This window comes from Eschscholzia californica, unplaced genomic scaffold (genome assembly GCF_041429995.1).
Source record: "Eschscholzia californica isolate CP2 unplaced genomic scaffold, dmEscCali1.0.p SCAF_4, whole genome shotgun sequence".
Taxonomy (NCBI): Eukaryota; Viridiplantae; Streptophyta; class Magnoliopsida; order Ranunculales; family Papaveraceae; genus Eschscholzia; species Eschscholzia californica.
Window position 1 is genome coordinate 38,217,445 of NW_028238461.1, and position 23,472 is coordinate 38,240,916.

General features: G+C 35.6%; 3 protein-coding genes across 3 annotated transcripts; 1 reads left to right on the plus strand and 2 right to left on the minus strand.

Moving 5' to 3' along the window:
- Positions 1–36: 36 nt before the first annotated feature.
- LOC147544515 (F-box/kelch-repeat protein At3g06240-like) lies at positions 37–2,076 on the minus strand. The gene has a single exon (XM_086636709.1). It carries the CDS (start codon positions 1,713–1,715, stop codon positions 252–254), a length of 1,464 nt encoding a protein of 487 aa, XP_086492835.1. The 5' UTR covers positions 1,716–2,076; the 3' UTR covers positions 37–251.
- A 3,420-nt stretch (positions 2,077–5,496) lies between these two features.
- LOC147544516 (peroxidase 60-like) lies at positions 5,497–7,158 on the plus strand. The gene is made up of 4 exons (XM_086636710.1): positions 5,497–5,767; positions 5,859–6,044; positions 6,151–6,310; positions 6,459–7,158. Exons 1-4 carry the CDS (start codon positions 5,549–5,551, stop codon positions 6,968–6,970), a joined length of 1,077 nt encoding a protein of 358 aa, XP_086492836.1. The 5' UTR covers positions 5,497–5,548; the 3' UTR covers positions 6,971–7,158.
- A 12,452-nt stretch (positions 7,159–19,610) lies between these two features.
- LOC147544517 (L-ascorbate peroxidase 3-like) lies at positions 19,611–23,472 on the minus strand. Its single transcript, XM_086637636.1, has 9 exons — positions 23,210–23,472; positions 22,715–22,839; positions 22,576–22,625; positions 22,400–22,465; positions 22,276–22,324; positions 22,082–22,164; positions 21,727–21,806; positions 21,505–21,607; positions 19,611–19,940 (listed from the first exon to the last, which is right to left on the minus strand). The coding sequence occupies exons 1-9, from the start codon at positions 23,320–23,322 to the stop codon at positions 19,761–19,763; spliced, it is 849 nt and encodes a 282-aa protein (XP_086493762.1). The 5' UTR covers positions 23,323–23,472; the 3' UTR covers positions 19,611–19,760.

The window sequence follows — 23,472 nt, forward strand, 5'->3', positions numbered from 1 at the left end:
TCTAAAATATACACAAGACAGTAGGGACTAGGGAAGTTATAGCACTGAAAAAGTTTTATCATTCAATTTCATCACTACCCAAGGAAACCAACAAGAATACAAATAAAACTTACAAATAAAATATCGGCCCATGGCATCCACTACTACTCATATTTCCTCCTTAATCCTAATCATATAAGAAAACTTAACCCAAAGTCACATAAATATAAATAAAAGGAAGGAATGAAGTTTGATCCACCCGCTACAATGTGCTAGAAGAGAGCTTTGTCATCGTTAACTGGCAGAAGGCTCTCCGAGAAAGTAACAACAAAACATTCGGTGCACAAATGTGGAAAAGATGAGGGGTTTCCACGTACTTCAAACTCTCTCCAACTACCCTTCTTCCAGTTGTAAGAATAAAAAGATACACATTTCTTCTTCCTCACTTCTTTACCACAATTTGTCCCCTCGGATGATGTTAAGATTATTTCGTTATCTGATCCAACAAACTTACAAAACCTAACACCACACTCCAGTTCTTCTTTAGATGATTGTGATCTTATCAACCCTAAATTAAAAGGCAATGTGAAACTAGTAACCTCACTCCACCTTTCGCTGTTATTACTAGAAAAACTAATACTACTACCAGTAGGTATTCTATTGATCTCTTCCAACTTGTAATCACCATCTTCATATGTATAAATCTTGAACAGACAATTGTTTACTCTAACTAACATAGCTAAAAGTCCACTCACTTCTAATAAATTAAAACGCTGAGCATCATCAGTGGAATATGATGAACCGTTGAGGGGGTTGCATTCTGTTTCGAGATCATTTCCACGGTGGTGGCTATCAAAGAAAAAATCAGGGACAGTGATTGTCCTGAACTTCTCCCTTCCCACGTCAAATGCCACTATGTATGCAGGCTCCCCAAAGCCATTATTACTGTAGGTACCCATCCAATAAATAACACCATTCACATGAACGGAATCCCCCGTTGTGCATACATCTGGGACCTCTTCGATCCTCCTCCATCTATCATTACCATTAATACCTTGACGCCCTATCGTCAATACCTCACAAATCAGATGTCTTTTTCGCATATCTTTAGAATAAACTTCCCACACACAGACCAATTTGTGTTCATTAGTGGACGGATCAAAACCAAGTTGGTAGCTGGGCACTGCATGCCCATAGTCCTTCATCCTCTGGCCTTCTTTTTCTTCGGATAACAATGATGATTCAACCCATGGTGACAATTCTCTTGTACTGATATTGCATATACGAACAGCATACTTGTGATGTTTATCAATGAGACATATCAAACCGTTTACAGGGTTCGACATGATATCGTAATCGGTAGAATCCACCTCCTTTACTGTGTCAACTGCAACAACATTTGTAGCAGAAGTGTCTCCTTCGTTGTTGTGTTGAAACAATATTAGTTCAGCTGTAATGGACGAGTCAGTATCATGCCCTTTGTCCCAATAGTCCATTCCATCATAATAATCATCCAGTTCCTTCCATCTCTCTGGTGTCCTTGGTACAGGATTGACGATAAATAGACGGCGAAGACGTGAACGGTTAAGAAGGTGTAAATCTATAAAGTTTTCATCTTTTTGAACTAAATAACACCAACTCTTACAAACAGTCTTAAAACGAAGTAGGGATTTCACAGGGAGTCTGGTTAGTACCTCAAATATCAACCAATCATTTTCAATTTGTCTAGAACTCATTTTCCACCATGAAATAAACAAAAATTATCAACCATGAAAGCGAATAAGAAAAGATGGAAAAAATTTCACCAAAAGCCACCAAACCCTTAATTAAATAAGATGGATGAAATTGTAATTTCTATTTGGAAGAAACAACAGTTGATTAAATCTGGAGATGAAAACTACTGGTACGAGTATATGTATGACTTACCCTAGTTATTAATAGGTACGGCGAGAGACTTTGACCAATCCCAACAAGATCAATAGTCTTCTGGTTGTATCATCTAATCAAAAGGAGAAGTTGAAGAGGTAAGGTGTCTTTTTTGCCCTAACTCCCAATTTCAACAAAAGACATCCAACGTCTTAATTTTATCTTTGGGTTAGTCCTTTTCTGCCACCTAGTTTTTACCAATTAACCAATCTTAATTACTACCTGTTTATGCTTTCAACAAAAAAAAAAAAATTACTACTCCACCTGTTTATTATTAGAGTTAATTCCTATATGGCCCCCTACTTTGTGACCAGCTTTCTTTATTGTCCCCTTTTTTTCGTAAATTCAAATATGGCCCCCTTTTTTTAGGTAAATGTCCTGATTACCCTTCTTATTAATATTTTTTCAACATAAAAAAATAAAAAAGAAACTTGAATTCCACCTCACTTCCTACTCCCCCACACATATCTCTCCACATCATCTCTCTCTCTCCATCTCACCTCTCTCTCCATCTCACCTCTCTCTCCAACTCACCTCTCTCTCTATCTCCAACTCATCTCTCTCTCTAACTCACCTGTCTCTCTCTCTCTCCAAGTCACTCCTTCTTCTCCGACCAAGGTCGCCGGACGGAAAATTTCCGGCCGGCGACCTTAAAAAAAAAAAAAAAAAAATTTTTTACCTCTTTTCTCTCTCTCTAGAAACTCCGGCGAAGGGGAAACCCCTTCGCCCGTGGTCTGTTCTTGGCGAAGGGGAAACCCCTTCGCCGGAGTTTCTAGAGAGAGAGAGATGAGGGTAAATTATTATTTTTTTTTTAAGGTCGCCGGCCGGAAAATTTTCCGGCCGGCGATCTTCGTCGGAAAAGAAGGAGTGACTTGGAGAGAGAGAGAGAGGTGAGTTAGAGAGAGAGATGAGTTGGAGAGAGAGAGAGAGAGAGAGGTGAGTTGGAGAGAGAGAGAGAGGTGAGTTGGAGAGAGAGATGAGTTGGAGAGAGAGAGAGAGGTGAGTTGGAGAGAGAGGTGACGTAGAGAGAGATGAGTGGTGGAGAAGGAAGTGAGGTGGAATTTAGGTTTTGTTTTTTATTTTATTTTGAAAATACATTAATCAGAGGGGTAGTGATGACATTTGTCTGAAAATAGGGGGCCATATTTAAATTTACGAAAAAAAGGGGGTCATAAAGGAAGCTGGTCACAAAGTAGGGGGCCATATAGGAATTAACTCTTATTATTACGTGTTTTTTATTCTTAGTAGTTGATAAATATGAATGAAGTCTATTTCTATCACAAATTCAGATTCTATCCCAATTTTTCTTTGGCCACCATATTGGGGAAAGCTAAAAAGTTTTCGGAGAAGACGGTGAAAAACCAAAAAGACTCAATCCAAACGCACCTTATGTCTCTTCTCTCTCTTCTCCGGTCAACTCTCCCTCTCCGGCCACCGCCGGCCGGTTCTCCCTCTCCGGCCACCGCTGGTCGGCTCTCTCTCTCCTCTCTTTCTCTTCTCTCTCTCTTCTCTGTATCTTTCTCTTCTCAATCTAAGTTCCGACGAAGGGAATGCTCCCTTCACCGGAACCCTTCGTCTGGATCTGGAGTCCAGATCCAGAAGAAGCTTCGTCTGGTAGAACCAGGCAACTCATCTGATTTTTCAGACGAAGGTTCCGCCGAAGGGGACTCCCTTTCGCCGGAACTTTGAAAAAAAAAGAGGAAAGATAGAATGAGAGAGAAGATAGAGGAAAAAGAGAGAAGATAGAGGAAAGGGAGGTATGAAGAGAAATAGAGAGAGAGAGAGAGATGGATGACCAGAGTTGTTGTCGCTGGAAATAATGGCCGCCGGAGTTGATGCTGGGGAGAAGGAAGATGATGGAAGAAGAATAGGATAGTGTTTGGAAGAAACAAAAAAATGTGTTTCCACCCAAAATTTATTGCCCCGAAAACTTTGCTTATTTCCCCAAAACACTGGCCTTTTTCTTTCCATTGATTATTTATGTAACGATCAATCCACGAGACTAAGTCCCTTGTCTTGGATTTTTGTACAAAGTCTTAGATTACATTAATCCATATCACCATATGTTAGATTGATTTAATTCTCAATTTCAATGTGATAATCATGTTTTGATGAAGAGAATAAGCTTGCTTGATGTATTTATATGGTGCATATTTCATAGTTACTCGTTATCCACTGTATTTTATAAGTTACGATCATTTGACTAGTTATGACCACTAGGTACATCTAGCTCTTATAGCATCTAGCTTTGGGTCAAGTAGGCTTAAAAATCCAGAACCAAAACCACGAGAGTGTGTATATATTGGTTTCAAAATGACTCCGAAAATTTCGACTTCTGTAACATTTTGGAAATAAACCTGAGTCTTCCATCCATTATTAATTAGGTTTTATTTTACTTGTTTCTCTCTATATTTCTCTTGTTGGATTTACGCCTAAAACAAAAACTCCATTTTTTTCTCATTTTAGTCACTTAGGCGTTTTACTTTTCAGTCGCTTTTGTGGTAAGACTTAACACTTCGTCCCTAAGCTACGTGTGAGCTATCCCCCGTCATTCATTTAGTTTGATTACAACTTCTCTATTTATAGTTGATTAACAAAGTAACAGAAAATCCTAACAGACTTTTCATGGACGTTTTTGGAAGTTAGAGAATGGGCTTTTCTAACAGCACCACATAAGCTAAAGGAACCACAAACTAAACCATTATTTATTATTATTTACACTTGTGTGAACCCTCTCTTCTGCCATTAACTAAAACTTTAGTCCACCACTCTTTAGTGTAGTGGCAGGACATCCCTCTATGCCCATAATGCCTTGTACCGACTGAAGTAGATCGCAGTCGATTTCTCAAAAAAAAATATGAACTAAAACTTCTTAGTACCATACGAATCTCAACTTTTATTTTCAAAAGAAAACAAGAGTGTGTGTGACCCAAATAATCAAAGATAGCATTAGTGCCTCAAAAAGTTTGGCTGTTCCTCTTTGTCCACCGAATAGCAAAAGAATGCATTTGACAACGGAAAGCATGCACCGAATCAGATTTGATTAATTTTCAACTCTTAACAAATTTCCAATATAATATCTATGTATTGGACAAATCCAAAGTCCAAAATAATAAACATCTAGATCTAATATTGTCTTGATTTAGATCCAATATTGTGCCAAATGGAATTGAAATTTCTTGATGTGACAACATCAAAAAAATTCTTGATAAAATACTACTAAAAGTTTTAACACTTTTGGATGATTGAGTAGCATTACTCTCATGAAAAAAAAATTAAAGTCAACTGGAAATCAGTTGACTTTACCAATATTTCATATAACTGTTCTAACGACCCCATCAAAGTATTTCCAGTTGACTTTACCAATATTTCATATAACTGTTATAACGACCCCATCAAAGTAGCTATGAAGGTAATGGTATATTATCAAGTTGTGCATACCACTTTTTAGATCATAAAATGAATTTTTATTATTGTTCACTTTTCTTACTACTTCATCAAAAAATGAACAATAATTGGATCGTGCTATCCACCATAAACTCAGGTTTTTTTGAATCTTATTATAAATATGATGATCAAATATCTCAATTTTTGCAACTCTCATTCATAAATTCGATTTCATACCTAAAACCTTCACTAGAAAATGAAGGGTTTTGGAGTATTTACCCTTGGGCTTTGCCTCATTTTACTTAACTTGGCATCTTCTTCTCATGGTGCTTTGAAAGTAGGGTTTTACAAAGGGAAATGTGGAGGGATCGATGTTGAAGCGCTTATCCGAAGTGTTGTAAGAGATCGATTCTATCAAGATCGTTCTATTGTAGCTGCCCTTCTCCGAATGCAATTCCATGACTGTTTTGTTACGGTATTTTCTTTCTCTTTCACTTACATAAAACATTTTTTTTTCTTTTTAAATTTTTTTATGACAAATGTTTGTGTTTATTTTCGAAATGAAGGGAGCGGGATGTGATGCATCGATACTCCTAGATGGTGGTTCGTGTGAGAAAACTGCACCACCAAACCAAAGTGTAAGGGGTTATGATCTCATCGACTTAATAAAGACTGCGGTCGAGAAGCACTGCCCCAGACTCGTTTCATGTGCAGATATCATTTCGGTAGCAACAAGAGATGCCGTCTCCTTGGTAAATATATAAAGATCATAAAAAATAATTACATCATTCTAAAAGGCCGATTGAACTTTTAATCTTAAGATTAATTGATAGACTAATTTGTTTTAATATAATGTAGAGTGGGAAGTTCACTTATGCAGTGGAAACAGGAAGAAAGGATGGTTTTGTTTCCCTAGCAAAAAATGTCGATCTCCCTGGTCCTTCTATTTCAGTCTCTGATTCCATTGGAGTATTTGCTAGAAAGGGAATTAATGCAAAAGATATGGTTCTTCTTATAGGTGCAAATTATAATCAATATCGATTTATATTATCTTCTTTTTAACATAAGATTTTTAATGTAATTAAAAAAATTCGACAATTAGAAACGACATATTTTACAAAAAATTATTACTAATTTTACATTTTTTTTACGTGTTTTGTGTGTAGGTGGAGGTCACACCGTTGGAATTACACATTGTTCATTAGCTCATGATCGACTATACAATTACAAAAACACTAATAAACAAGATCCAAAATGGGATCCAAAGCTAGCAAGTTCATTACAAGGAACTTGCCCAAAAGTTTTGAACAATAATAGAGTGATTAATTTAGATCAAAATTCAACTAGTTCTTTACTTGTTGATAATTCTTTTTATAAGCAAATAATCCTCCGAAAAGGAATTCTCGATATTGATCAACTAATGGCCTTTGATGTTGCTACTAAGGCTACTGTTGCAATGTTAGCGAAGGATCCAGTTGCTTTCCAAATTCAATTTGGTCAAGCCATGGTAAAGTTAGGCAGGGTCGGTGTTTTAACAGATAATCAAGGTGAGATTAGGAAATCTTGCCGATCGGTTAATCCGCGACAATCGACAGCACCAGCCACTCCTCGAAAATCGGCTGCCCCTATTGGTTTAACACCTTCGGCGACTACATTACCACCACTATTAAAGACTTAAATCTAATATGTGGAGATGGTTTTGTTATTCAATTTTCTAACAAGAATATGGTTTGGTTTGAATTCATTTGGTTCTTTTATTTTGTGTTTTGTAATTGTAATACATTATTTCCTTTTGATTTGATCATTCAAATGAAGGTATTTGAGAGTGTCTAAATATTAAACAATAAATAGATAATCCAACTGTCATTGAACTTTCTTTTTCACTAAATAAATATACGGAAATGCGGGGCATCAATCCCCGTTCCTCTCACATGCTAAGCAAGCGCTCTACCATCTGAGGCTCTGAGCTATATCCCAATTTTGTTTTTAGGTTTTCATATCAGAAATAGTAACGGTTGCAAATGGTAAGCATATGATGGTCTATCTACTAACCCAAATCAGCTAGTAACTCAATGTCTCAATGACCTTAAGATAAGGCCATAATTGGAGCATAAGATTGAGATATGATTAGGAAGATCATATTTTTGGAATGTGATTGATACTAATTAGATTTCTTTAGTTTAATGTTTGGTTTGATCAAAATTATGAATTCAATTCTTGATAGATTTCTAACTTTATGTTTTGTTCATATTGAGAAATGAAAAGTTTTGTTGCTTTCTGCACAATTTCTATTATATCGTTAATTAAATTTCGTAATCAATGGATCAATTATACTGAACAATTATAGATTTTTTGACGAGGGTAATCCATCAACAAATAGAGGTTTAGTCATTGAATGTGCATTAAAAATAGAATTATCTTTTCATCAAGATACTGAGAGAGCAAAGATGAGGGGAGAGAAAGAGAGATACAAGAGATTGAAAGGGGTGGCGGGAATGGAAGTGTTGCAGTGCTGTTCTTTTTTTTTGTTGGCCAATACATGGACAACCATTTTTCTTATATGGACAATTACTTTACGTGGACAACTAGAAAATGTAGAAATTTTTTATGCACAATCGTTTTAAGGGGACATGACTCTATGATTTTTCTTTCATCTCCTATAAGAAGTAGAAGTTTTATTTTAAGCCCTCAATTTTTTCTTCCATAAACCCTAAGGTTTATTCTACTTCTTCACATCACACACAAATTTGTAGAGAGAGAAAGTTGGGAGGACATTGTTGTTCATGGCACCAAGAATATCCAAGGAAATTGTTGCAAAAAGTTCTTGTCGAAATAGGATCCAAATTCAACTTGACTTTCGTCGAAATATGTTGAACTCTGAAGGCTAAAAAGACAAAAATCAAAAAACAGAAGTCACAAGAGTACTTAGCACGACATCTGGCAGTCGAGGCAAAATCGCCAGATTCCGTGGCAAGTTAGAAGAGCAATTGACACGAAATTTGGCAATTTGGCCTCGGCTGCCAGATTTCGTGGCAAAGTATAAGAAAATATCCAAAATTTTCCGTGGTAAAACCCCAAAAAAGGTATAAAATTTTCGTGGGGTTTCCACGAAATCCTGGTAGTTGCCTCTTTCACCTCGAATTTTGCTCATGAAATCGTTTTCGATTCTTCCAAACTACCAAAATGAAAATACAAAATAAAATGGTAAAAGTTATGATTTTATCTCATCAATATCATTAATTCCTACTATAGAAACGCCTGAAAAAACTTCTTGGATTGAGATTGAGGGGATTTATCTTCCTCATCCATCTAGGGTTCGATAAATAAAATAGTGAAGTTGTAGAAATTGTAATTTACTTGTAGTAGCCGTAAATGAATAAGAATAAGATTAATAAGAAGAAGAAGAAGAAAAAAAAAAGAAAGAAGAAGATGATGATGATGATGACGAAGATGAATGTCAGTTAGGTTTTCTATTCTTAACTATTTTATTTATTAACGACCCTTAGAATAATTAGTGTTAATATTTAAGTCCTTATGTCCCTGCTGATGTCGAAAAATGGCTTTTCGTCGATCAGTCATGAAATAGGGACTTGTTGCATGACATCATCCGTTATGATTGAATATTCCGTTAAGTCGATCACGATTCCTTTCGCCTGCTCTTGCTCCTCCTTGTAAACCCGGGGGGGAAACCTGCAAAGGGTTCGAAAACCGGTTTCTCTGTCCTGCTTCTCTGTCCCAGCTTCTCTGTCCCAGCTCCTGGCTCCTTGCTCCTTGTTCCTGTTCGTCTGTCCCCACGGGGGAAAACCTGCAAAGGGTTCGGAAACCCCTCCGACGCTCAAGACAGTCAGGGTGCTCTTTCCAGTAAAAGAATGAATGTTGATTGATCCTTTTGGGGGCGAGTTGTGAGAACTCTGTTTTTGGGGGTGATCCTTCTGGTATGAAGAGATCGTATTTTTGGGGGAGAGAGTGTATTTGTTCTCCAAACCCCGTCCTCTGTGAAGGACGATGTGGGGGGGGGTTGTTATAGGCGAAGTTAGGCCGACTGTGATTAGTGGCGGTGGTGAGGCGGTGGCCGTCAAACCGTAATGGAAGTTACCTCTTTTGCGTATCTAGGGTTTCTCTTCGAGTCTATCCCGGATCTTTGATAAGTGAAAGTTCCTAAGTTCAAGGATACTTCGTTGATATCTTGCCGGAGTGGTAGACTCTAAAGGAGAAGTTTCCTCCTTTAGATACGTGGAGTCTAATCGGGCTTAAACACTTCTAGATGTGTAGTCGACTGAGATCTTTCTGGAAAGTCCGGGATTAAGTCATTAAGTCGCGTAGCGCTGATATCTCCCCAGTTCTGGGCGTAAGATATGGGTCGAACCTGTGGAGACCCCCCTTATTCCTTTAGAGATCCCAGGGCTAATCTGTCCATACCGAAGGCGTTTTGTGCAGAGCTGGTTTCTTCTGGCCGACCTCCCAGTTAGGGGAATGTGTGGTGGACCATCAGGGGTTTTAGCTGTCTTGCTGCCTTAAGCCGAGCTGTTCCGAGAGACTTCTGGTCTGATCTCTGACTCTTCAGACGTTAGTCAACGTCTGGACATTTTATGCATCATCAAAAACGAGAAAGAAAACTAGAGAAAAGAAAAACGCAAGAGAAAAATCAAAATTAGAAAGAGCGCGAGAGAAACCCTAAACACACACGACAATAAAGGAGTGACAAAAAGACTTATCTGCAAGTGAAAGATGGAAGATCTATTTTGACACGTGTCTCCTTTTGGTTCTGAAAATGCTCCTTTGGTTGAAGATTGTGCTGATTTCAATGAGGTTAGAAAGGACCAGAAGTGGTCTTCCTCCAATCCGCGTAGGTGGAGTCTTGGGAATAGCGTGTGCTTACTACAAAGGGAAACTACAACCGTGACAAATTGAAACAAATAGAGATAAGTAAAAGAAAAAAAATCAAGACTAAACAATTAAGTCTAAACCAACAAAAAATTCACCTTGGACAGATTATAACAAAACTTTGTGATGAAAGAACACCAGTCAAGCATACATATACAGTTCACCATTGGTCGCCTACACGACTACACGAAGCATGACTTGACAAAGTCGTTCATGGGTTGGGCCCCTTCAAATAAGTTCAAACATGTAACCATTAGGGTTCTTCATACAAACAACAATAACCAAAACACAAACCTAAAAGGGATAGTTACTGATCAACAAACCCAATTATGAAGAACATTTTCTATTTTTCACACACTGGTAATAAAAGTAAGATGCATAAACCATTAAGAATATCAGAAGTTAACAAAAAAAAGAGAATAAAAAAAGAAACAGAAAATAGATTGTGAGACAAAAGTTACCTTGATAAAGCAAAAGAATAAGAAAAATGATACATCAAAATTGATAACTGAAGCTAAAGAAAATTAATCAGAAGTTGTTTGAAATTAGCATAACAAAATTCTAAAAAAGTAAATAAAAGAGAAATGAAATTCTTAGACATATTGGTGAATACCTTATTTGTAGAAATTGAAAATTATTAAGTTCCTCTAACCTAAGAGACATTTCTTCAAACATCTAACCACAGATTTATTCTGATAGAGAGAATTGATTCTACCAATCAAAGGAAAACAAAACACAAATGAGAACCATCTCTTTGAGTAAAGAGTGTGAAAAGATAAAACCAATAACAAATTTCATTCCTTGGTTTTATGTTGGTCGTTTCGGACCATTGGGTACATCTTCTGACTTTTCTAAACTTCAAGCAGGTATAGATAATCAAATCTTCTGATGCTAAATTTTTTTTGGGTGCATCTTATCTAAAGCTAATTTCTAAACTTTCGCTACCTGTATTTAGTTATTAGTCTTAATGTGCTATGTATTTTTATATTGGTATTTTTGTACCATTATGTTTTTATTTGGTATTTTTATGTGGTTCTTATATAATTACTTGAATACTATACAAGATTAGTATTTCTGATGCTCGTTACAGTTGGATGATGTTTTTGAGCACGCCGAGTAGTACACGTAATTGTTGGTTTGGTATTCTGTAAATAAAGTTTTAGTATATCTACTTGGTATTCACGTGCAAATTTAGTATGATTACCTGTGTAGCATGTCCAAATTCAAATTGTAACTTTTGGTGATTGTATCGAGTAATGTGGATCAGAGTTAGTATTTCAGACTTTTCTTTATACGCGTACTTACATATATTATTGTGCTGATAGTAGTATGTACTATTTGTATTTTGAATTGCTTTGTATATGAAATTTATAATTTGGATTGTTTGTGTATGGTATTAGCATTTTTGACTGTTTTATCGTGTAAGTGGTGTTTTGTTTGTTGAGTTAAGTATACGTATCGAGTTATTTGGTGTGTTACTTATTTTACAATTAGTTTCTTGTGGGCGTAAATTATATTTTTATTATTGGATTTTGTAGTAGTATTTATAGCTATCCAATGTTTCTTTGTTAGTCGATTACCTTTGTAAAAGCATGTACGGGATTAATATTCTTTCTATGTCTTTTTCGTTTCGAATATGTGTTATTGCATGAGTTTACAAAAATAATCTTTGGTGTGCTTCCTTTAAATATATGTTGGTGTATATCTTGGGTGGTTGTGTTTTTGGGCTAGTACTTGCTGAATTGGCATGTCTAGGTAATGTTTTGCCTTTTAATTTTGTAGCCCTTTATCGTAGATTCAATTCAATTTACTGAACAAGACAAATGGTCTTTTTGTATGAATTAAATTTGTTTGTATTAGAATAGTATTATTACATAGTACAATTAGTATGTAATAAATTTGTATTTTGGTGTACTTTTATGTATTTTTCTTATTGGTTAAGTAGTTTATACAAATTTAGTATTTTCATAAGTTGTATGTGTCACTGTTTGAGTGGTGTATATACAATACTAAGTATGCTTCATTTTATGTTCGTATGCTTCATTTTATGTTCGTATGCTTCTTTGTGTTTGTAAAATGTATTGGTACGGATGTTTTTGTTGTGTTGTCTATTATAGCATTAATAGTTTTACTCAAGCAAAAAGCATTAGTATTTTGGTGAATATGTAATGTAGAATCAGCATTTTGTGAATTATGTTGTCATTATCAAGGAATAAAATTTCGGTTTCGGTGGAACTTTCGGTCAGTCCAAAAGTGGAAACATTTCGTGGAAACGATTCGGTTAGTGTGGAAATCTTACAAATCTATAAAAATGATAGAAATATGATGCAATTATGTATAAAAAGATTATTAAACCATAGTGAAGATAAAAATGATGTTTCTAACCAATTACCATAATCTATTAGTTTGAGGGAACATTAACAATTACACAGTTACGTCCGGAGGTAAATTGAATAACTTTTTGGCTATAGCATCTAAAAGATACCATTCTTACTTATAATAGTTAATAGTTAACAAACTATGTTAGTTTGAAAAGGTATCGTCAATTACACAGGTATATTAGGAGCGTTACTAAGATAAAATCAATATAGGCAGTTACGTTACAACCTAAATCATTGAAATAGATTCAAATAACATTAAAAACATAACATAAAAATCAAAAGATATCTATAGGAAATGAAGATAAAAAAAGATGAAGGAAGAGATATGTTTCTAGTACTAGTTTCTCCATATGTTTTGCTAGATTTCTATGATGTCAATCGAAATTTCCATCATGTTGTGGAAGTTTCGAAATTTCCAACAATTTCGGTCGTCATTTTCCTCATGTTGGTGGAAACTATGCAGGAAATAGTTGTAACTGTGAGTTCGTGCACCTAATCTAAATTTAGGAAACGTTTCGCGAAATTTCATTCCTTGGTCAATATCGAGTGCAGTGTGCATATTTGTTTTTATAGGTGCATGTACCGAATTAGTCTTTTAGAATTAGTAGATTTTGTAAAAAGAATCTTCGATGTCTTTAACAGGCTGCAGGCATGTGATTGTTCAAGTAATATCAATACTAAATTAAGTTATTATTTGGGTGTGCTACATTTTTATATTTGTACACGTCATACTTGTTTGTAGAAATTATTTGTTTAGTGTATTTTTCCGATTGTTTCGTTCAATTTTGTTAATGGATCATTGATATCTATAGTTGTTGTTTTGAGAAAGCACATGACAACTCAAATAGTTAGGGTTATATAAATTGTGCCAGAATCTTATGCCTGGCGTGGGAAAGAATATTAATCTAGAGTCTTTCTAATTGAGTAATGAACAGATTAAGTGCGAACCGTCTTATTTCTAACCAGTGGTTGTGTCTGAGTATGACACTATGATATGGGCACAATAGAGTTGTTGATTAGGAAATACCTAGCGGCTGAAAGGCTCTTGGAGTTGCTCCTTAGGTTCATGAGTCTTATTTCTAACCAGTGTTTGTGTCAGAACTACTTAAATCAAGACATGTTAGGGTAACTTACATTCGTGACTGCTTTTAATTTGGTCCATTTGTTTCTAGTGCTAACAATGAAAAAAATCCAGATAATGAATCGAGAATATTTAGTTAAATAGACTCTCTTATATTCTACCAAGATGTCATTAATGGTCTCAAGGCCGTCCAATAATCATACAAATAAGCAAAATCCTTCACCAATTGACTGCAAAACTATATTTGAAGTAGGCCTTATAATAATTGAGCTATATCGACGAGTTATTGGTTCTGATAAAACAATTGACTGAACAACTTTTATTTCTCTAAATTGGGATTATAAAAGATACTTACAACATGCTCATAGTAAAACTGTAACATTATTCCCTTTCCTTGCTTAACTCACTATTGTCTTAGAATATTAGTTCTCTATTCACCTAACTTTTTTGTTATAGGAGAAAGGGTTTCCTAGCTCATTATGCATCCGCAAATTCAATAATAACAAGGTTGTTGTAACTGAGTTTCAAATTCACAACGTGAGCTCAATGTATCCTCTTGTTATGAGCTACCATTAAACGCATACACCCATCACCAATGGATACTTAGACACGCAGGAACTTCTTTAACGGTTAGAGAGATATATATTGAGGTACATTTTTCATTCACTTTTACTACTTTACGATATTGTTACACTTTTAACATGAAATATTTTTATTTCCGTGATGCAAACTTAAACCCAGTTTTCTAGTTTTACTGAAGTAGTAACTTCACTTGTGATTTACTTGAAAGGTAACTTGCAAATTACTTTCTATTTAAGGAATATATTGAGGTATAATCTGAAAACTAGCTTTCCCAGGGCTCCTAAATACGCATCGTTCTGGAAAATACTCTCATTCTTAGCTTTTGTTGTTTTGCTAAACAAGTAAAATGACTTGTTTTATTTCAGATGTTTTTAGGTTTATGTCATGACTAATTTTGCTGTAGTGAATTCTGATGTTGTAAGTTCCAGTTTCGGAACATAGGGTACATCTTCTGAGTTCTGAATTTATATACTTCAGGAAGGTAATTTGTTCTTAGGTTTACCTTTAGTCGAAAGTTCCATTAGAATAGCGGAAAGCTAATTTCTGAACTTTCACTACATATATTTAGTTATTAGTCTTCATGTGTGTATACTTAGTATTAATTATTATTATATTTCGGTACTTTTGTACCAGTGTGTTTTCATTTGGTATTTTTTTGTGATTCTTATATGATTACTTGAATACCATAGAAAATTAGTATTTTTGTACAATTGTGTTTTCATTTTGGTGGTCATTACTATTGGATGATGTTTTCAAGCACGTCGAGTAATACACATAATTTGTTACTTTGGTATTCCGCAAATAAAATTTTAGTACATATACTTAATATATACGTGCAAATTTAGTATGATTACCTGTGTGGTGTATTGTAGTGAATCCAACTCGGGAACTTGTGGTGATGGTACTGAGTAATATGTATCATCTTTGACTTTTCTTTATACAAGCATGTATATATATTTTGGGATTGTTTTAATAGTAGTATGTACTATTTGTATTCTGAACTGTTCTCTATATGAAATGTATTTTTTGATATCTTTGTGTATGGTAATAGTATTTTGGACTGTTTCATCCTGTGAGAGTGTTTACTGTCTTGATTGTAGAGCAGTGTATTGTGTATCGAGTTATTTGGTGTGTTATGTATTTTACAATCAGTCGTTGGTGGCGTTATATACATATTTATTATTGCGGTGTATAGTATTATCTATCGATTAAGCGTTCTAGCCTTCTAGGTACAATTATTATGTTTCAACAGTATTTTTATGTACATTTTAGAATTAGCTATTCAATATATTTTCGTTGTCGTGTTGTGTAATTCTTATGTTTTTTTTTTGTATTTATGTTATTCCATGAGTTCACAAAATTAATCTTTCGTGTGCCCCCTTTGTATGTATGTTAGTGTATTTGAAGGGTAGTTGTATTTTTGGGCTAATGTTTGCTGCATTGGCATGTCTAGTTAATGGTTTACCTTTTAATTTTTGTAGCCTTTAGTTTGATTCAATTTCATTTCTTGAACAAGAATAATGCTCTTTTGTGTGAATTACATTTGTAGGTATTTGAATAGTATTATTCCGTGTACATTGTATTTTGGTGTGCTATTTCGTGTTTTTCTTATTGGAGTGTTTTGATGTGGTGAATGTGTATTTTATACAGATTCAGTGTTCATAGAATGTATTGGCGCAGGAGTTTTTGTTGTATTTTGTATTTTAGCATCAGTATTTTGGTGAATTGGTAATTGTCGAGGGCATTCAGCATATTTGTGTTTATAGGCTCATGTGCTGAATTAGTCTTTTAGAAATTGTAGTTTTTATAAAAATATTCTTCGACCTCTTTTATAGGCCTGTTATTGATCAGAGTAGTGTACATACTAAATTTAGTACTTGGGCGTGCTACATTTTTATATTTGTACACATAAAGGCTTGTTTCTGTTTGATTCAATTTGTTTACTGGTCATTGATATCTATAGCTATTGTTTGAGACATGAAGTAACCATTTAAATAGTTAGGGTAACATATATTGTGCCTTAATCCTATGCTTGGCATGGGAAAGAATATTTAATCTAGAGGCTTTGTAACTGAGTACAAAAAAAGATGACAGAGTGATCATGTTATTTCTAACCAGTGTTTGTATCTGAATATGATTTGGGTACAATAGAGTTGTTACATAAGAAATACCCACCGGTTGTAAGGCTCTTGGAGTTGGTATATTGGTTCGGTAACTGAACCAAACCATAAACAGATTGGTTCCGATTGAATTATACAGCAACCTAACCCTTTATATTGGTCTATGGTTAGGTCTTAAATGTCAGTTATCGAACGATATGATTGTACAACCCTTACTCCCTAGGTGTAATGTTGAAGCAGGTCGTCAAATAATCATACAAATAAGCAAAATGTCTTACCAATTTACTGCTCAACTATATTTGTGGTAGGCCTTTTTTTTTTACGTGGTGGTAGGCCCTCTAATAACTCGATATTGACGACTTATTAGTTTTGATGAAACAATTCATTCACAATACGAGATTAAAAGAATCACCACGGTAAAAAAACTTACTACTCATTTTATACTATTGAAATGTAGAATGATAAAACTACTCAAACGGTTAGTAAAGAGGTTACGACAACAAAAAAAAAAGTACTGAAAAGGACTCCATCAATTGCTCTTGGAGCCTTCGTCCCCGTGGTTCTGTACTATGTCCAAAAGATTTATTGTCCCCATTGATGTCGTGGAAAGTGATTTTCTAGGCATTTTCTAGAAAATTGATTGCATCTCTCTTGAATGTTTTTTTTAATAAATAATGATCTGGATGAGGGGTCTGCAAAATAGAGACTCCGATGCTAAAGTCAGTTAAGTCTCGCAAGGAAATGCCCTTCGACCAAGATGACCATGCGCTATGAGGATACTTGCTTGATGAGAGTCATGTGTTAGCGCTGTTAGAGGATAATATTTATTTGAGTACATTGAAGGAAATGCTCTTCAACCAAGATGACCATGCGCTCAATTTGTCAGATAGGATAAATCATCAAGTCGGTTGTTTTAGGGATCGTAATGTTTAGTTATAAACCAATTATGATTGACGAATGGATGATTCGCGACTAACTTCGATCGGGTCCTACAACAAGTTAAATCAATGAGAGTCAACTCAATCGAAAAATATGACTAGAGGGAATCACATGAAAGGGCCTTAATTAAATGCGCTTAAAAGTACCCAAAAGAGTCTGGGAAAAGTCCGAACAAAGATAGCAAAAAGTTGGCCTGGGCCTTGCTAAGGTCGACCTTATAAAGGCCTAGGCCAAAGCATGGCCGACCAGAACAGAGAGTCCCAAATGGCACTTGGTCCCATCTGTGAATTCTACTCAGAATTGGATTCTGAGTCTCTTCTTTTCTGTGGTCCTTATTGAATCTTGATTCAGGATTCTGACTTTAGGAGTGTCTATATCAAGACCCCATTAAAACATAATTGAGGGCCACCGTTTTGGGGAAAACAGAAAAGTTTTCGAGGAAGACGGTGTAAAATAAAAAAAACTCAAAACCAAACACTCCCCTCAAGTCGCTGGCATGAAGCTGCCGACCGGAAATGGGCGGCGACATGTTTCTCTCTCCTTTCTCTGTCTCTCTCCCCTCTCTGTCTCTCTTCAATCTGCCTCTCTCTCTCTCTATCTCTCTTCTTTCCATCTCCCCTTTTTCTTCTATTTCTCTTTGTTACAGTTCCGGTGAAGGGGTTTTCCCTTCATCGGAACCCTTCGCTGGAAATTTCGTTAGATAATGAGAGAAGGAGAGAGGATACAAGGAGAGAGGAGAGAGAAAAGAAAGAAGAAAGAAGAAAAGAGAGAGAAGAAAAGAGAGAGAAGAAAGAAGAGAGGAATCTGGTGATGGTGATCGCCGGCAATAATGGTGGAAGTCGCCAGAATTCGGTGAAAGTCGTGAGAGTTCTAGTTGAGGTGAGGAGAAGAAGAAAGACTATAAAATTGAAAGGGTGATGTTTGGAAGAAACAAAAAGAATTTGTTTCCACCCAAAACTTATTGCTCCGGAAGTTTTTCTTATTTCCCCAAATCACTGACCTAATTGAGTGATGAATTTTCTCAAGAAAATTTCTATCTCTGCCAAATCAAGCTGAAGACAGAAATAGAGAAAAAACTCCCAGCTACTTATTTAGTCTAAAGAAGAATCAATTCTTTGTCTTAACATCTGAATAAGGTCTTAACATGACTTGAAAGGCGAGAAATTAAGTCGATTGTTCGGGTGTCTCGAGCAGTGGAGCTCCAATTTGGAGCTCTCGTTCTTCGGCAAACGCGATTAATTCAGTCTATGGGAAAGCGATGCAGGTATATTACTAACCCGACCTAGTTCATCTTTAGTTTATGCATGAGATCCTGAAAAACCTAGTGTTAGACGTATAAACGTTTAAGATTCCACTTATAACATTAGGAAACTCAATTACCCAACAGTGGCGTTAGAGCCTCTTGCACGAGCTAATTTTTGGATTAAATTTTGACTTGTTTGTTTAGATTGATAAATCTGAAAATAGTTTCAGATATCAATTGATTAGTTTTGAATTAGATTTAAAATTATATAAGTTGTTTTCAAAATTTAAATTTGAAATAGGTTTTATGAATATGTTTTTGAAACTTTCAGTTTTGAAAAGGTTTCAAAAACAAAAATTTAGAATTTCAAATTTAGAAATTCAACGTTTTGAATAGGTCTAAACAATAAGCGAAACAACAAATAAAAAAGATATTTGTGAGAAGCTGCTGGCCAGGACGCTCTCGGGCAAGCAGCGTGACTCGGGCAAAAGCCCCAGCATGTCTCAGGCAAAAGCCCCAGCATGTCTCAGGCAAAAGCCCCAGCATGTCTCGGATTCTGCCATGCACGTTAGAACGTTCATGTAGTTTAAGATGCGCGCAAACGGATTTCATCAGGCGCGTCTCAAGACCGAACCCCCTATTAAATAGAAGTCAAATATAGTTGAGTTAGACCAAACCAATTCTTTTTTTGGGAATGTCAGCAAACTTTAATGGGTATGACGCCTTGTCTCGAACCCATAACTAGTTTGTAATGCCATTAGGTACAAAGTATTGGTCAACTAAGCCAAACATAAGACGACAGACATTTCTTGGTCACCTCGAATCCATAACTAGTTTGTAATGCCATTAGGTATAAAGTATTGGTCAACTAAGCCAAACATAACAGAGTTGTACCGAGTCCGAAAATTTTTGTCCACATATAATATATGTCTGTCCCTATATTGACCACCTAACGCAAAGACAAGTATCGGTCATCCTAATTCCGTAATTAGTAGTTTATAACGCAATTAGGTATAAATTTTATAAGAAAGAAAATAAGAGGCACTGAGGTTTAAATAGTTTAGGCTCCACATATTTTGCACTTGTAATTAAGTCAAACATTTTCTTTATTGATCAACAAAGCAAACAATTTTGAAACTTATGGTTGAGTTTTAATTACACTTTTTTTTACAACATAATATATATTATACATATAAATTTGAGAGCATATAAGTCGTCCCCTGAGTATAGTACTCATATTACCTAACTCTTCTTTGGACTTCAAAGAAATAACTAAAGACAACTAGAACAGTTGCAACTGCAACTATCACAATGCTTTGTGTCAATAAAGTATTATTTTGTGCAGTTTGGTGGATGAATCCTAATTCAGATAACTTCTTGTGTGCTTTTCTGTAGTCCCTGAAGAAAGCTGCTTCATCCTGCCATTTTTAACCGCATTTCTTTTGTTAGGATTTCAATCGCATCAAACACAGTAAATATATATAGAATGTGGCTTTTTGTTCCAAAATAATTTGGCCGAGTGGTTAAAAGAGCCATCGCAGTACCAACATTGGCACCACGTGCAAAATAATATGTTGTGATGGCTATTACGTCCAAAACAATTTGACCAAATGGCAATTAGTTACGTAAAAAGAACTTGTCCACCCAGTTGGGTGTTGGTCACATATGTGATGTAAACATCACATTTAGGTCACTTAACTTGGATGAGTTAGTTCTTTTTATGCCGTAGCTCTCGCAACTTGTGTTTATTTCATGGAGAGGTGGCATATATAGGTAGACGAAAAATCTAGCTAAGAAAGGGATATTGTGAGAGTCAAGAGAGTTCATGAGAATCAAATGAGTCTTAGGAGAACTAGGAAGTCAAAGAAAACTTAAGAAAAGGTTAAAGGAGTCTTGGGAGAACTAAGAAAACTTAAGAAGTAGGACAGAGCAGCTGGAAGTTTCGGCTCAAGCTTTTCGCCGAGCACCTTGTCTGTATAGGAAACAAGGCCTGAACGAGGAAGCGAGCAAGTCAGACAGAACACAGGGACACTTGGGCCAAATCTCTGAGTGCGAAGATCACTCTCAGCTGGGACAGGCAGCTGCTATAGCATGGTCCAGGAATCACTCTCGTTCGGACCTCACACACGATGCGAACACTCCGTCTTTGCCATAATCAACTTTTTTTCTGTGGGTTTTCTTGGGTCATTTTTGTTGCTTGTTTCTTCTTCTTGCCTCAATCTTTTAGGGTTCAATATTAACTTGTTTAAGTTGATTATAGGTTTCATTTAGCTACATAGTTGTTAATGTTTAGAGGAAAGAAGTACCAAATAAGAGTGATTCATGTCGTTGTGCATATCTTTGATACATCAATGATTGAATGCTCTTTCGATTGATTAGAAAGTGTTTAATAATCTCTCTAATTCTTAATTTCCACTTTTTTTTAATCCTTACTAGTCTTGATACGAGTAAAATTAGTCAATTGTTATACCATGTTCATGATTCTAGGCTCAATTTCACTTCCCATTAAATATGCAGGTAAAAACTAATGCTAAGTCTCTTTGAAGAATCAGAGATTGTGGAGGTTCGTATGGTTTGATGAAGCATGGTTGTGATGGAGAGTTGATAATGAAGCATGGTTGTGATGGAGAGTTCCAGTTGTTTCAACGATTTGAAGAAGCAGAGGTTGTGGAGGTTCGTATGGTTTCATATTTTTTATTGCTCTTTTCGTAATTTAACTCCTAAGTGGACTGAACAACCATTTCGAAATTTCAGTGGCTTTTAATGCTATTACTGACTCTTTTACTCCTGCCATCATCCGATATATATATATATATATACACACACACACGAGGGTATAACCCGTTCCCTCGGACACGGGTAGTTCTATCAAATGCGTAATCTCAACTCTGGTGATAAATTTGAAAGGTGTAATCTTAACTATTAAAGAGGAAGGTATATTTATTATTAAAAAAAAAAAACAGAAGGAATGAGAAGCATCACCTTTGCATAAAGTTCAACAAAACCCTTGAAGGAAGGGTCATCCAATAGAGCCTTGTCTGTTGGAAGTCTCAATAAGTCTTTTGTTTCCTCTTTTAGGAGCTCACTAATCCAAATTCATCAATAAAATGGTAATAAGTTATATAATCAGGTATCCTTGTCTCTGTAGTAACTGAACATAACTACATCAGATGAAATAAATCATGGTAATAATTTGGGTCTTACCCAAAGTAAGAGTTGTCAAACTTATAAGGATCCCTAGTCCATGAACCAGCATAGTCTGACCTGTCTTTATGTGCACTTCCCTTAAACCACCAAAGTCAAATGATTTTTTAAGTATTCACACATATGTATATAGAGAGAGATTGAAAGAAGTTACTCCGTCCGAAAAAACGTGCTGAAATTCAGCTTGAATCAGACGTAGACGTCCGGATTTTACCAACTTTTTCCGCCGGATGTTACCCAATTTCCCTATGTTGATGGCTTCGGGAAAATCCGTTAGTCCACGCTAGAATCAAGCCCCATTTCGGCATGTTTTCTTGGGTAGAATATCAGCTTTAAACACTTAAGTATGGTTTACCAATGTGTGTGCCCCAGATAATGCCACAATATCCCTATCGGTAAAACCCATTCTGTAAAATATGTCCCTCAAGTGTTGTGCACCTACAATCCAACAACAAGAGGTGAAAAATTATATCGCTTACGAAACTGTCCAAGAATAGGGAAATACTCGTAAATTGATTGAGTTATGCAGCTTGTTATAGATGAAGTTACCTAGTTTAGAACTTGGGAGTCGTCCTTCTTCGGGAGATTCTAACGAATCCTGGTTTACAAAGTAAGATGATTCAGTTTCTAATGAGCAAGAAAATGTTTCGATAATCTTTAGTGTTTAGTATACCTTTCTACCAGGAACAAACTCGATGCATGGACCACCAGTTGCTTCTACTGCAACAACCCCAGCTAGCTGAAAACGTTAACGAATTTACAGTATTAAACAAAACCATGAGTTTGACATATAGAAAACTTAAAGAACTAGAGAAAAAACTTGCTTAAGCAGTTGATTGTGGAGTAAACCTGGTAAAGATCAGCATAGGTGATATTTGGGTTGTTTTTCTTTACTTGTTCTGATACCATGAAGAAAAACGAATGATCCTCAAAAATGCAAGTTTTTGATGCAACATGATATTGAAAACTTACGAAATACAAGTCATACCACAAAAATCGACAGCGATTTCTAAGCCTTTATTTGCTGTATGATTTAGCTCTTTTTCGTTTCTGATTGATCCATTAGGCCCACCAGAATTTGTTTTTGGATCATAAGTACCCGCGTCATGAAAACTATAAATGAGAAACATAAAATGATAATCAAATGTTTATACACTTCGTGTTAAATTTCTGGTCATACAATTCAAAATCAATCAATAATTAGTAGAGGTGATCTAGAAATTATATTTGTGGTCACAAGATCATTTTTTTCATGCGAGACTATTCTCAAACGTCAGTCACGTGATCTTTTCTGAGCTGAACACGTGTGTTTATTCGGCTCACGTGGACTACACCAAAATTTTAAACAAATTATTTGTGGGCCTAACTCTAATACCATGTTAAGCTTAGGTCATCAAAATCAAATTAGGTGAGCCTATTCTCACACCTAAGAACTGAACTACATTCGCGAAAGAAAGTAAACAAAAAGAAAGAGAGGAATTACGCCAAACGTAGTAAAATGGGAGCGCAGTTATTCGCCTTAATTATGTCAAGCAGATCACTTCGTGCCTTCCTGATTTGCTTCAGGTACTCTTCATCAACTGTAGGAACTGCCATTAAAAATTGAGCTAAAAACACAAGAAGATGAATAAGGTTTCAAAATAAAAGAAGAAACCAAAAGAAAAGCAGGATGAAAGAAAACGAATTTGTGAAAGGTCTATTTATATAGAGAGAGGAAGATAATGCACGTCTGGGAGAAGAATTATT

Bases quoted from the DNA above. Each gene is read 5' to 3' on its own strand.
- LOC147544515 (XM_086636709.1), bottom strand. From the start codon at position 1,715: ATGAGTTCTAGACAAATTGAAAATGATTGGTTGATATTTGAGGTACTA.
- LOC147544516 (XM_086636710.1), top strand. From the start codon at position 5,549: ATGAAGGGTTTTGGAGTATTTACCCTTGGGCTTTGCCTCATTTTACTT. The intron at 5,768-5,858 runs GTATTTTCTTTC...TTCGAAATGAAG, and splicing joins TCCATGACTGTTTTGTTACG to GGAGCGGGATGTGATGCATC. The intron at 6,045-6,150 runs GTAAATATATAA...AATATAATGTAG, and splicing joins CAAGAGATGCCGTCTCCTTG to AGTGGGAAGTTCACTTATGC.
- LOC147544517 (XM_086637636.1), bottom strand. From the start codon at position 23,322: ATGGCAGTTCCTACAGTTGATGAAGAGTACCTGAAGCAAATCAGGAAG. The intron at 22,840-23,209 runs GTAATTCCTCTC...TCTCATTTATAG, and splicing joins CCCATTTTACTACGTTTGGC to TTTTCATGACGCGGGTACTT. The intron at 22,165-22,275 runs GTAACTTCATCT...GTTGGATTGTAG, and splicing joins ACTCCCAAGTTCTAAACTAG to GTGCACAACACTTGAGGGAC.